At 40.9% G+C, this 14,779-nt stretch overlaps 2 protein-coding genes across 5 annotated transcripts in view; one reads left to right on the forward strand and one right to left on the reverse strand.

The window, feature by feature from the left end:
• NIPBL (NIPBL cohesin loading factor) overlaps positions 1–2,171 on the forward strand; it is a 136,885-nt gene extending 134,714 nt beyond the window's left edge. For 3 of the 4 annotated variants that reach the window (XM_072358832.1, XM_072358829.1, XM_072358830.1), the window contains 2 exons: positions 166–351; positions 937–2,171. In XM_072358832.1, the coding sequence (XP_072214933.1) occupies positions 166–351; positions 937–1,302 (552 nt within the window). In that variant the 3' untranslated portion in view covers positions 1,303–2,171. Of the gene's footprint in view, positions 1–165; positions 393–936 lie in introns of all 4 variants that reach the window. The other variant, XM_072358831.1, reaches the window with a different exon arrangement.
• Positions 2,172–12,832: 10,661 nt separating this feature from the next.
• Positions 12,833–14,779, reverse strand: part of CPLANE1 (ciliogenesis and planar polarity effector complex subunit 1) — a 57,987-nt gene continuing 56,040 nt past the window's right edge. Inside the window, exons 50-51 of the mRNA XM_072360284.1 lie at positions 13,889–14,058; positions 12,833–13,518 (exon numbers count right to left, since the gene is read on the reverse strand). Of these exons, the coding sequence (XP_072216385.1) occupies positions 13,378–13,518; positions 13,889–14,058 (311 nt within the window). The 3' untranslated portion in view covers positions 12,833–13,377. The remainder of the gene's footprint in view (positions 13,519–13,888; positions 14,059–14,779) is intronic.

A 14,779-nucleotide genomic window follows, 5' to 3' on the forward strand; every position in this document is an offset into this window, starting at 1 on the left:
GGACAGAAAAAGTGTGTAGAGGAGAACACAGGAGCTGATCAAGTTTGAAGCTGCCTTTTGTTTTACTGTGTTCTTATGTTTCCATTTGGTTTTACTTGATGTAGCGTCTTATAAATTCGTATTTTAAAAGTTACAGTGTAGACTAATCTGTGTGGTCTCTTTCAGTTCAAGCTCCTTATGGAACATTTGGATCCTGATGAAGAAGAAGAAGATGGAGAGGTGTCAGCTAGCACAAATGCTCGGAACAAAGCAATTACCTCGCTGCTTGGAGGAGGCAGCCCTAAAAACAATGCAGCTGAGACAGAGGACGATGAAAGTGATGGGGAGGATAGAGGAGGAGGCACTTCAGGGGTGAGGCGGAGGAGGAGTCAACGTATTTCGCAGCGTATTACGTAAAATGATTTTTATGTGCTTATAAATGTCAGTCTATTATATTAAATGTACACCAAGTAATGTAATCCACATGAAAGAAAGCATTTTGTAGATAGAGATTCTCTACTTAACCGTTTATACAACTTTTGTAGAAAGTTTAACAGAAAAGACAATAAAAAAAAAACAAAAAAAAAACACAAAAAAAACCAACTAGAAAATGAGATCTATCCAGTATAAAAAGTTATTAATTTTCCTTTGGAATGTACTGTGTGTTATCCTTTTTATTGTTGCCAAGTTTTTATGTAGCTTTATGATTCATGTGTATATATAATTTTATATATCATTAAGAGATAAAAGACACGGGTACAAATTAAGAGTATGTGGTTTTACAAGGATATGTTAACCCCTTGGCGCTGGCGGTCGCGGTGCGTCTCATTGCCGGCAATGGAATGTGTGCCGGGAAATCCCAACTCCCGGCGTCAAGGGATTAAAAGCAATAAAAGCAATAATTTCACTAAAGTTCTTTTGTGTAACACATGGTCTTTTTTCCCCCCAATGTTTTAGTCATTGAGAAGGTCAAAACGAAATTCAGACTCTACGGAGTTGGCTTCACAGATGAATGAAAGTGTTGATGTCATGGATGTCATCGCTATTTGCTGTCCAAAGTACAAAGATCGACCACAAATTGCAAGAGTAGTACAGAAAACCAGCAGTGGCTTCAGTGTTCAGTGGATGGCAGGCTCCTACAGTGGCTCCTGGACTGAGGCTAAGCGCCGTGATGGCCGCAAACTGGTGCCTTGGGTAGACACTATTAAAGAGTCAGACATTATTTACAAAAAAATTGCTCTAACGAGTGCTAATAAGCTGACTAATAAAGTTGTTCAGACTTTACGATCGCTGTATGCCGCCAAGGATGGAACTTCGAGCTAATGATTTGTACATGCAGCCAAATTTACATGAATTGAAATAACAGAAAAACTTGAAATATCAACTTTCTGGCAAAAAAAATAAAAATAAAAAAAAAATTAAAAATCAGTTAAATGAAGAGTAAGAATGGAACCTGGGACACAGGAAAAAAGAAGGAAATGTTGGGTAAACATTTTTGTGGGAGCTTCCTTCGCTGTTGTGCAGCAGAAACTTCTCAGTTCATTTTTACTCCCACTGTATCATAGTTTAACAAAAAAAAAAAAATGTTTATATCTTGAAAAAAAAAACTTTCTGTTTAAAAAAAAAAAATAAACAAGTGAATGTTGGAAATTAGTCTGTTAATGTTCTTAATAAAGTGTTCTTGGAGTTTAACCTAGCAGCGGATGGCTTTCTTTAGCTTAGCCCAGTTTCCAGGGAAGCATTGTTTTTCCAGGCTGTAAAATGGCAGAACCTCCTGGATATATAATTTATTCTGTTGAAGAAAAAAATGAGGAAAGAAAAAAAAAAAGCAAAAAAAAAAAAAAAAAAAAAAGCAAAAAAAAAAAAGCAAAAAACAAAAAAACAAAAAACAAGCATGCAGTATCTATGACCTATCAGCAGGAGGGGTTTTTGTAAATGTAGATTTTGATGTATTAGGTCACCCTGAAATAATACAAGAAAAGGGATCCCCAGCAAATCTGGTGGAACGAATACTGCAATAAATTTTTTTACTTCTCTTTGTTACTTGTCTGTTTCCATTTGAATTTCTTATTGTAAAGATCTGTTTAAATCCATTTATATTATTTTGCAGTCTTTTGTGTAAAATTTACTATAGCAAGTGGTTTTAAAACAATACGTGAGATATTGTTTATACGGTTTGTATAGGCTGACTTCTGGATAATTGGTATCTTCTTATTTTTATCCCTTAAAGGGTGTAAACACAAGTTAACTCCAGGGTTTGATTGTATCCTGCAATATTTAGTATTAACGATATGATTTAGCACTGTGCCAAACACATTTTCAGAGTACGTTTTGATATAAAAAGAAACTATAGTTTATTCCTTGTATGCTTCAATTTCTTTCTAATGCTGTCCAAATGGTAATTTATGGTAGTTAAAGCTTTGGGAAAGTTGGATGACTCTTCTGCTTGGGCTAACTGGCCACGTGTGCATCGCTCTGGGTTGAAATGTGGTGGTTTCTGTAAAAGAAATGGCTGCCGGTGTCTGGGGAGTGAATGGATGTGGATCCAGTCAATTACGCTACATTCCTTCACAAAGTAATTCTTTTCAAGTTTGTATATCAGGCTTTTTTTTCTTCTTTTTTTCTTCTTCTTTTTTTTTTTTTTTTTTTTTTTACTAATTGAATTTTCACATTTTGTAAATTGAATATATATATATATTAATAATACCGTTGAAAGTTGTTGGAAGCATTAGCTTTCATTGCATTGCCTCCAGCCCTTTATAGGCAGCGTGATTTTCTAGATGGCAACAGAAGCAGAAGATTGCGGAGCAGTAAATCTAAAACAGCAACTTTTTGAAGAGTATCAAACCCTGCTGTGTTCTAAAATCTGTTCACCTGAAACAGGCGTTCCTCGGGGACTTCAATGTTTCTCTGTATTTTCTTCTACTAATTTAATTTATGGTATGATGTCTTTATTGAAAGTAGCTTGCGGAGCTCTCAATACTTTATTCATGTTGTGAGGAATTGCAACAGCATTCCAAAATACACTCAGCTACGGGAATGACGTGAAGCTGAAATGATTCAGAACTCCTCAGAATCGAGTCAGTAACTGTTCCTGTGGGAAATGCCTGTTGGCTGTTCCACCACTGGGACAGGAACGTTCTCTCAACCTTTTGTCTTCCCTGTTGATATTGTAAAGTAGAAAGTTGAGAATGCTTTGCATGGGTGAAGTCCTGGTGGTTGAAGCAAGAACTGCTTACACAGATGCAGTCTCAAATCGCTGTCACTCATCTGTTAGGCATTTCTGGTTTGTATCAGAGCATCGTTTTTCATATGTAATACAAGCATTTCCATGTTCATAAACAGTTTTGTTTTGTTTGGTTTTGTTTTCCTGGTCATGTGACTTTCCCAATAGCAAAGAGTTGTGGAGTTTTCGTTTTTTGGGGATTTTTGCCTTTGTTGCTTTCTTTTGTTTGGGGATTTTTTTCTTCCGTTTTGTTTTGTTTTGCTTTATATTAATTTGTTTGATATTTATTAGAATAAAATTATCAGTATAACTATAATTAAACTACAGAAAACGGATGTCTAAATTTGTCTTAGTTGAGAAGATTTGATCTGGTTCCATTTTGTGTGACATGCCGAAGGGCGTCCGGCGCTGCTGGTGGGGATCTGTTGGCTGTAGCGTAATGCAGACTTATAGAACCTTTTATAGATAATTAAATTGATAGCGCCCTCACTAGTTAAGAGTTGAATTTTCCCTCTCGGTGCTATTGACAGTAAGCTTCATTGTCACTTTGGCTATCACAGACGTTCAGATTGCTTGCTGTGAAAGAAAAAGTGGAAAGAAGATCCAGCTATTCGTGCAAGGTGGGCTGATGGTTTTCAGCAGGGCAGAGCAGCCCGGCGCACAGTGTTGAGCCACGCGCTGTTCCATCCCCGAGTCCGCAGCGCTGCGGGAGTGGTGGGGACCGCGAGGTTGGCAGCAGCGTGCTACGTGCTAAAGGGTCGTTCTACCTTAATTAAATAGAGAGTGCTGCAGTGCAGTAATTGGTAACAATAGCGGGATTTACGCCTTTGTTTTGACGTAGCTTGGTAGTATTTTTTCACTGTATGGCTATAGATTTTTACGTACGTAATGTTAATGCTTATTGGATTTTTCTCATTGTTCTTGCTTCCCCCCTTTGAGTACCAATTCTGTGCGTGGAAGCTTGTTGTGGTACCTCATGTAACAAGGGGATGCTGTCAGGCGTTCATAATTAACGCTATCCATGTTGTACTTAAAGAAAACACGGACACTTCCACGATCTCAGTGGGATGGAGATGGTTGTTTTTAATCTTCCGCCTCAGTACTGTAAAATTCCAGAATAATTCTTGAATATTTTCATTATCTGCAGCTGTAAAAGATCACAATAGTTTTTAATGAAACTTTTAATTACAGATAAGTATTTTTTTAAATGATCCAGTATTGCCCTTTTGTATTTTTGAGGTTCTCTGTTGCTAATATCAGTGATTAATGTGTATATATACAATATTCAATATTCAATATTGAATAATATTCAATATTCAGCAAAAGCGTTTTGGTGAGGTGTGGCCATTAAAAAGCTATTTACCATTTCAAAACCTGAGTCAAACCTTAGTGTTTGTTTTGCCCCTGTTATGTCACTAGTGAGGATGTTGCCAGCGTCGGCCGTGCTCAGCACACACCCAATCTCCCGTAGCTCTAACATGAGCACCTGGTAGCACGGAAACAGTTCTTACGTCTGTTTGTGGCTCATGACAAAAGGTCCGTAACAGAGTCTGACTCATCTGGTGCTGATTGAACAGCAAGGCATTCTGCCTAATGCAGGCATTGATGTTCCAGGTTAACGGATGGATCAGTTCAATTGATCCTTGCTGTAAAGCTAACAACGCATTTTAACTCCAAGCCCCACATGGGCGTTAATGGAGTTAAATTCAAAGAAACATCTGTTGCTTTTTGTTCATGTGCCCAACGCTAGACGTAGCAAGAGCTCAAGGCACAAGTCCTGCACCTGAGCTGCTTCCCACTCACGTCAGAGCCTCACCATAACTGTACAAGTGTTTCCATATCCCTTCAAGAATCTGTCATTAAAGTACTGAGCTGTATTGGGTAGGAGAGTTCTGAATGTAAGCTGTGAGTGTTTAGAGTTCACGGTTCCTTGACTAAATATTAAAGTATTACTGTTATATGCAAATAAATTCATAGTATTTTCATACTTCATTTATTTAAAATAAGTGTTTTAAGAGTTCAGTTTGAGCCCTTCCACAATGACACTTGCAAGTTTTTATCCCAGAGCACACATACGCTTAGTTAAATCCATTCTCATTGTGCTTTATTCATTCTGAGGTAACTCCTGCCATTCTGTTGTTCGTCAGACCCATGCTGCTTCTAAAACATAATGCAGATGTCCCATTTCCCACTTGGGTTTGGACTTCTTTGTATGAGGAAGGAGTTGTTTTCATTGACATACACGTAATTGTTTACACTGCAGATTCTGAGCTGTAAAATGTCTCTTCCAAGCTTCCCCACAAACCCTGTTAGCCCATACACTGGTTTTGAGGCAAGTGAGAAGATGAGGGAGGCAACCTGATCCTGTGTTGAACAGTCTGTGCTGTGTGGATGCCTATGCAGGCAACAGACACCAGTTTAGGGGCTGTGCAAGTGTGTGACATACATTTCAGCACCCACCTCTCTAGGAAAGGGGATCTATAGCGGGTGACTCAGGGTGGCAAGTATTTCCCAGTGTTTCAGGGATTAATTAATCAAACTTGGTTTCCACGAGCTTTTCAGCATAATAGCACTGTCAAAGCTGTGTTGAAAACCAGTGTCTGAGTTCCTGGGTGCTAGAAAATAGTGATGCAGCTGCTCTTCACCCACCTCCCTTACAGTGATTTGACAGCTGAGCATGGTGCCACTTTTGCTTTGCAGTGTGGCCAGTCTTTGGGAAATGGTAGTTACGAGCACCAAACACCTGGCGCAGGGCAATTCTTCAGCTGCTGTATTTGGTTGTACACCTTTCCCTGTCCTCCTTCCAATCATCCTTTCTTGTGAGTCAGCTCATCTGCGATGCACTTCCACATTAACCTTCCCAAGAAACCTCTGTTTGTTTTAACCATTTCTCCATCCAACAGAGAGCTACAGTCTGTAGGAAAAGCACAGGTCTCTCACTGCAGTTGGTGTTTCTGTACAAGCACACACTGAAGACGTGCTGCCTTTAGACTGCAGCTTTCTCCATCTCTCATTTCTTAGGGTTACGTTTGTACGGAGTAATACAGAAGCTGAACTGCGCTTCAGTCCCTACATGCGTAGATGAGCTGAATGGATTTTGCTCCCTGCTGTGAGCACAGACAAACAATGTGTAATGATCTCTTGAGAAAATCCACCAGTCTCAGATTTATTAGGAAACTTCTTTGATTCTGAATTTTCCCAGGCCAGTCCTGAACATAATCAGTCCAGTGTCGTTCTGAACATAAATGCCTCATCTCCTGGCATAAAACTGCACTTCAGGCCCACGCAGTTCCAAGTTCTCTGTGATCTGGATCACTCTTCATCAATTCTTTTTCAGTCGTATAAAATCAGCGGTTAGAAAATATAGTAATTCACTATCAGAACACTAAAAACTGCATCTAAGACTGCAAAGGCTGTTACACGTTTTTAAATGAAATTCCCAGTTCTGATCAGCTCAGCTGCGGGCTGCAAAACCCTGAACTTTAACCAGAAAATATTTTAGAAATCAGTTTGTCAAAACCATCATCAGCGCTGCTTCGATTAATCTGGAAAGGCATAAATTTATTCCCTTAGTGATTTGTTCCTCCAAAGGGTCTGCATGCCATGCCCACAAAGAGTCAGTGGTATGTTGAAGCAAGAAGTGCACAAGGAATTATATCCTGAACTAGCAGGTAGCGTGCTTTTGGCTGTTGTTTTGCTCTACTTGAGCGAGGATTCCATTTCATCCCATACAGAACTCCATTTGAACTGGCTGAAGTCGGACTGACTGCCTGCATGCCACCCAGTTTCAGTCATGCATTCCAAACTTCCATTCTCTTTCAGCCCACTCCAAGGTTTGGCACACAAGGCCTTCTACATATCCTCGTTCTCTTTGACCACTTCTGAGTAGGACCTGATGCTCCATAGGTAGCTGTAACTTTTCCTGGCTTAAATGGTGCCTCTCCCTTAAAAGACACCTTTAGGAGAGCACATATTTGGTCATAACAAGTCACGTATTTCTCTCAAAAGGTCCTTTTTTACTTGGAGTATTTTGTGAGCAACTTGCCTTCTTTCTATTGCTTGTCCATGTGATGCATCATACAAAGAAAACCAGTGTGATTATAGCTTATTTACAAATATCCCATTTTCAGATCAATTTGCTGACACCTTACAGGAAGCTGTGCCGTGTGGTCTCCAAAGCAGGTTCATGCTGTAGTTGTTGTGTGGGAAATAAATAGCTCCTAATAAAGATTTGATCCTTCTTCTAAAACAAAACTTAACAACATGCAGATGTAGGGCAGACTTCACCACCAGCTCATATTGTGGAGACAAGTACAGGAGACAAGGATGTGTATGGGAGCTCAGTCTACAGCGGAACGCATCCCATTCCATCTTTAGGGGTGTGACTGTCACTTTGAAGAGCGAAGGAGCTTAATATACCCATTAATGTTCCCCATGCATTTGGTCTTTAATTAGGCAATACTTTTGGAAATAAGGAATATATGCCAGTCCTGTATAAACGAGGCTGCTTTACCTTGTTGTTTGACATCTCATTACAGTCCCTCACTTCAAATACCTCAGCCAGAGCTCTGAAAAAGAAGTAGACTTCTGCAATGTAGAGTATGATGGTGCTACGTGAGAACAGTCAAGAACATGTAAGTACCATTTTGTTATTGTCTAATTGTTAAGAAAGATTCCACATTAAGGATAAATATTTAAGAAGAATCCTTTCATTTGTGGATGTTTTTTCTTTTCTTACTTTAATTCTGCTCTATCTGGGGGGTTTGACTGGTGATGAGTGTCCAGTATCCCTGCTTTCTGAAACAACCATAGAGACAAACAGCGATCTGACTGCAGCTACCAAAGAAACCTGAAATGAGACCTCATACGAGTCACCCCTCCTGAGCCTCAACCATGTCTTTTAAGATTCTTTCCTTCCATGTCTCATTTCTCTGTTGCATCTCATTTTTCTATCGCTCCCTTCCAAACAAAATGCAGGAGGCAATGCGTATTCTACATCCTATTTTTTGTTCCCCTCTATTTTGTTAATTAATTGCTATTTCCAACCTGCTGCAACTAAATCCCTTTCGAAATACGCTGTGTGGCTCTGTGCACTGTGTCCAAAGCCAAACAAAGAGGTGACAAAAACATGTAAAGTTCTCTCATGAAAAGAGCCTGCACGCTACTAATGAACTTTGTTTTTCCTTTCTCTGCATCTCCTTCTCCATCAGATGCTCAGACCTGTCCTATTGCTATGGATAACACTTAGGAGTACAGTAAATCTGAATATAGAGTTACCCCTTCCAGCCCAAGGCTCAGCCAAACACTGGGTGCAATGCGGCTCTCTCTGCTCTTCCTTTCACAGGTGGACAAATTCACTCTTAATTTTCCTGCTAGGACCAATGGGATATTTGCTCTCACCGATTTATGCTACTGCCTTTGGTGGCTCCTGATCTGTTTCCCTCATGTACCTGCAGTTTGTGTACAACCTCTGCCATCATTTGAATGTCTTCCAAAATTTCCTTGCTAGTTTTCCTGCTACGCTTCAGAAGGGCAAGAAGTGTTTACGTCCATCCAAGCACTGCATTACATCCCTGGTAAGTCTGCCCCTCCCTTTGCTTAAGGGATACCAGACCAAAGTCCAATCCCATCTGCAGTTCTCAGGGGAAAGAAATGGACATTACTGGACCCTCATTTTTTGCTGCAGAGACACAAGAATTCTTGACCTGCTTGCTGTGAAATCATCACACGCTGCTCCCTCCCTGCTGTTCTGTTCTCAGATGATCATCAGAATGCCAAAATACTCCAACTGATACAGTATTAACCTGCTGGCACTGCTCCTCTTGGCTTCAGAAGGATGCCTTGAATTGCTTCGCTCTTCCACTTCCCTGCTGACATGCTGTTCTAATGACGGGCAGATGTTACCTCACTTGTCAATCCTGCATATCCACCTACTCCAAGTTTGAAGTCTTTTAAGGCAACTCTAAACTGTTTTGGCAGCGGAGCATTGCTGATGGGGCTGCATCTCATCCATCTCCATCTCACGATCTTCTGGAAACATTTAATTGCTGCTGGTTTTGAACTACTTGTTTTTGAACAGTACTAAACAGTCTCCACTGATTGTCAGGAAGCTGGGGATGCAGAGGCTGTCTGGTTAAGTGTGGCTCTGTTCACAGGCCTCCTGTCATGTCACAGCACTACGTGTGCGTGTCTTTGCTCGAGGGTGGGGGCATTTCTGAAAGCTGCTTTCAGCTTTAACTGGAAAGCTTTCTCTTTGCAGCCTCACAAAATAGCAAAATGGTCGTGAAGTAGCTGTAATCAGCAGCTTCATTAGCAAAACTTGTACTTTACATTGGGGCTGATGAAAGATGGGTTGTGTATTCATTTTCTTGATACAACAGATCTCATTACCTGGAAAGAACAGACTCCCTTCCCTCCCTTTGAGACATAAAAAGTACTTTTGCATGGGGCAACATACAAAGACATCACAACTCAATTTCTAAATCCTTGATTTCCTAACTGGCTTTGAGGAGGTGGTGAAGCTCTCTACCTGCTTATGGAAGGAAGATGTTAGCACACTGGGTTAAGTGGGATTCTTCCATCCACTGTGTTCTGTGGCAGGTAGAAATTACATGGAAGAAAGCAGGTGTCAGGCTGCTCTGCTCCCACTCCTAACTGGATTCACTGATGCTGAATACAGAGCTGGATGGGCATGGGATACAAAATATCTGCATAAACATTTCTAAATAGAGGCCAATAATTGCTGTTCAAGTTAATTGCCATTAATGTTTAGCAGTTAATGTTTAAATGGGAAATGTTTACGTTCTGCTTCCCAAGAACACCAGTAAAGGAGGAAATGTCTGCTATCAGCCATGAACTTTGTGTTTTGATTGTCTGTTCTCATTGTTCTGAAGGAACATTTCTGTATGTGATGTGCAACAGCATCAGTAAAGAAAAGGGTGAAAACATCGTAACTGCTCAATGTCATACAAGACGTGTGTAGCGCTGCTGCCCTGTTTTAGGCAATAATCCGGGGGAGGTGGGGAAGAACAGGGACATTTCAGGGACAAATTCTACACGTGGTTCATAGGATTTTTTTCTCATTTGCTCTTGTGGAAAGGAAGGAAGGAAGCTGGATAAAGAAGGAAAATCCTATTTATCAATTTTGACCATGAAAAGTTCCTCCCATGTAAAAGCAGTGGGCTTTGTAAATACAGTTGTACTTCTTCTAAAAGTTTTTATAGAGATATTTTAACATTTGTTCCTAAATCAACACGGTGGTTCCAGGAGCTGCTTTGGAGGTTTTAAACTTATTTGATCCTCGCAGGTTCTGTGAGGACACCTGGAGGTGCTGCTTAACATTTTACAATTCGATTTAGAGGGTCGGTGCGGAACAAAACGAACAAATCCACTCTGCTCAGAAAACGGCCCTTTTGGGATGTAAATTAAAGTAAATGAGGTCATCGGACAAGAAGAGAAAGTGAGAGAAAACTCCTGTGTGGGTGGGAGCAGCAGGGTTAACAGATGGTGATCCTCGTCCTCTGTGTGGATGTGCTTTGCACACCTGCTTCCCCATGTCTCAAGCAAAACAGAAGGTTACAGTTAACCTCGTTGAGAGGTCTGTGAACTGTCTCTCTCTTTTGGTGACTGAGATGCCATGGATCAGGACGCAAACAAAGGAAAGCCATCTGCAGTGATACACTTATTTTCTTCCTTTAGCACCTAGAGGTGTGGATCATCGAGAGATGTGTAGCATCTAGGAAAGTGGATGAGCCACCTTACACCTGCAGCCCACACTAAATGCTTGTGTCACCTGCATCTGAGAGCACTGCAGCCCCAAAACTCTAAAGTCTGTGTTAATAAGATTTGTGAAAAGACTGAAAAGCTCCATTGAATGCCTTCAGTATCCTTATAATACAGTTTTTATGTCTTTTTTTCTGTATTATTTTCTCCTCCTACCCCCTCCCAACATAACTGAACACTTTGATCCTTAGCACTACATTGTCAGTCAAGGTTTTTAAGTTATTTATTTATTGTTGTTCTTACTACATTTGCGTGTTGCAGTATATGCATAAACATTTAATTAAGATGATGTTGTAACGTTTGCCTGAAATGGCTGAACAGTGACAGTAACTGCTAAGAACTGATTCATTTCTCGCACACCTTCCAGGATGCCATTTATGAGGGACCACGAGGTCACAGAATCACAAGGTTGGAAAAGACCTACAAGAACACCTTCTCCAACTGTCCTCCCTTTACCATACCTACACCCCTAATCCATATCTCATAGCTCCCCATCCAGACACCTCTTGAACACTGCCAGGGATGGCAACACCCCACCTCCCTGGGCAGGCCATTCCAGTGCCTGACCACTCTCTGAGGTCCTTGACTGCATTCTCTTCCTTCTCACTAAGTGTCTGTGATCATAAGGAGACCTTCACACTTGGGTAAAATAGGATTTCCCCTGTTATTTTTCCTATCAAGAACATACTTTCTGCCACCTTGAAGAAAGACACTTCAAGTCTGTGAACAGATCAGTTTCATGCTTTAGACATGCTCTTTGAAAATACCTCCCCTTTCCATTTGGAGATGGTCACTGCCGGTACAGAGTCTCATGTACTGGGACAAGCTGATGCAGATGCTGAGGACCACTAAAAATACACAGCCAGTGTGGATCTCAGTGTACAGAGACCGGCAATACTACCCCGATACATCCGTAACTCAGTAACAGCCTTTCCCATCTCTTGACATTTGTCAAGATGCAGCTGTACTCTGCAACAGGCAAACACACATATTACAGAATTAGCACTCTTTACACTGCCATGGAAACTTCAGGTTTTTCACAACAAAAATAAAAACTGCTGCTGGTGTGAAAGAACCACCACAGCTGCACCTGCCAGGACTACTATAGATATGAGGGCAGCTCCCATTATGTTGGCCCACACTGACAGAAGAGGACTGTATTGGTATGGCAGTAGATGAACCTTCCTACCAATATCCCCGTCTGTGTAGTTGCTGTGTGACAGATGGCAGCAGAGGGTCCGTCTGACAGAATGGTGTCTGACTTGGAAGTGCAGATGATGCAGAGCTGTGCTGTCAAATTCATCCGTGCGGAAAAAAATGGCACCCACTGACATTCATTGCCACTTGCTGAACATTTACAGAAACCAAAGAGTGGGTGTTAGGTGGTAGGTTGTGCGTTTCAGCAGTGGCAACCTCCATAGGCGGTCACCTCCATAGGTGCAGAGTTTTACAAGCACAGCATGCAGGTATTTGTTTACAGCTGGTGAAAATGCAGTTATGGAGGTGGTGACTACATTGAAAAACAGTGCTTTGTAGCTGAGAATTTTCACTATGAGACAGTGCTATTGTGCTCTTTGCAGCTGCTGTAGTTTCCATGGAAATAAGTAGGAGATATTACTTTTGGAGCGACCCATATAGTTTATGACCACTGAACATAGGGAGTTTATCTACAAGTATCTGCTGGCTGGCAGAAGAGCGCTAACAAGACAGCGCTGTACAGCACGTACTTGCTGTTAGTAGTACCTTACACAGATGTCTGTTCTTACTTTTCTGTTGCCTGACTGTACAGGCCTCGATCATTCAAACTGTTTTTGCATGTCTACCGACTACTGTACAGAAGAATTGGGTGTAAAATACTGGGGTAGTGCACATGTACGTGGACAGTCAGGGGTACACAGCAGTAAAAGTGCTATGTGCTAATCATCCTACAGCAGAAACTAATAAATTCATTTTTATTAAATCAGCTTACCATAATTTTTAAGTTACAAAATTAACTGTCAATAATGACGTTCAATTTTACATACAAAGATAAAACAGTTGAGCAGTGCTCTTAAAATAGAACAGAACCTTTTAGGTGTTTGAGAGGGGCAAAGTAGCTGACTCAGAAATTCTTGATTAAGATTGCTAGTCTGCATTCACCATCAACATCATTTAGTTCTTAAAGACTTAAGACATGCGGAAAGCAAACCTCCCTTTGAGGAATTAAATATCATCTAGGCCAGACTCAATCACTGAGAGGTCTTTGTGCTGCTTAAGAAGATAACCAGTAAAAGTAAAAACCAGTAAAAAAATACCTCAAAGCACTGTAAGCAGAATAGTGATTACTTTAAAAAAATGAGACTGAACACCAGTAACTGTTTTAGCAGTGCACAGTCACTGCGAAATTCTGTTCAAGTGTCTTCCACATCAGCTACCAGAGCCTCGATCGCATTCCAGTCCAATCTGCTGAGGATACTTCCCGTGCTTTCAGACATACCATCAGTGTCATTATTGGCAACAGGAGAGAAACTAACAGTATGAGGTGCAGAGTCCTGTTGGATAAAAAGAAGATGAGCTGAAGCATCGTGCATCATTTGTAACAACACCCCTTTGCAGTTGTTGGAAAAGATCCATCTCTTTTTAAACATGGCCTAATCAAGGTGTGTATTTGACCATTCCGCTTGGACAGAAGACCTGACTATATAGTTCCTGTAAGGAACATTCACTTGCAAGTTGAACATATCGTTGGCATCATTGTGAACATAAGATATAGTTCTATTGACTAACCATCAGACCCCTCTGCCTCTCTCCTATCCACAGAATTTAAATAGAAAAACACATTTCGAATACAGCAAAAGTAAACAAAGGGCTGGTGTTAAATAGCAGGTATCGCATCGTTCCTAGAATAAGTACACCTCTCACCTGAAACAAGGTGTCATGAGAATCTTGAAGCATTCGCTGGATCTCATCAGGCACAGTCCAAGGACTTTCTACACCTTGATCAGTCTCATGATCAAAACCTTCTGTCTGAACTGCAGTAGTAACAGCTGGATGCTTTTGTTGTGATATTTTGCTCACTCTGCACTCAGCAGCTGAGGAAAACAGAAGACAACCACAATAGTAACATTTTTGACAGTTTTCTTTTGCATCTTGTGAAATTTCCCCAAGAACAGGAGCTCCAAGTTCTAAGAAGGGAAACTGTATGTAAACATACATAAAGCCAGCATGGCCTCTAATCTTGAAAAGATTATGTGGCTGTTGCTGTAAAACACTGCTTGTTCCTTCAAACCTAACCCTCTGGACTGCCTTCCTAAAGGAAAACATGAAGTTGAATCGGTCCTCTGGTACAGTCCCTCGGAAGGAATACCTCCTCTGTGAGGACAGGCTAAGAGAGCTGGAGCAGTTCAGTCCGAAGAAAAGAAGGCTTTGTGGAGGTCTGCTAACAGCCTCTCAGAATCTAAAGGATAATTATAAGAAAAAAGGGAACAGACTTTTTTTATCAGGGTCTGTTGTGAGAGGACAGGGGAAACGGTTTCAAAGTAAAAGAGGGGAGATTCAGACTGGATATAAGAAAAAAATTCTGCAACAAGGGTAGCAAAGCACTGGAACACACTGCCCAGAGGGGTGGCAGATGCACCATCCCTGTAGACATTCAAGGTCAGACTAGATGGGATTCTGAAATAAGCTAATATTTGGCTAGTCACGATGGCCCTGTACTACACCACTATCAAAACTATAGTGTAAGCCAAAATGGAATCAGCCCACAGTACATCCTACATTTCAGACCTGGGGAATTATTTCCATGGTCTTTTT

Source organism: Excalfactoria chinensis, chromosome Z (assembly GCF_039878825.1).
Source record: "Excalfactoria chinensis isolate bCotChi1 chromosome Z, bCotChi1.hap2, whole genome shotgun sequence".
NCBI classification, from domain to species: Eukaryota; Metazoa; Chordata; class Aves; order Galliformes; family Phasianidae; genus Excalfactoria; species Excalfactoria chinensis.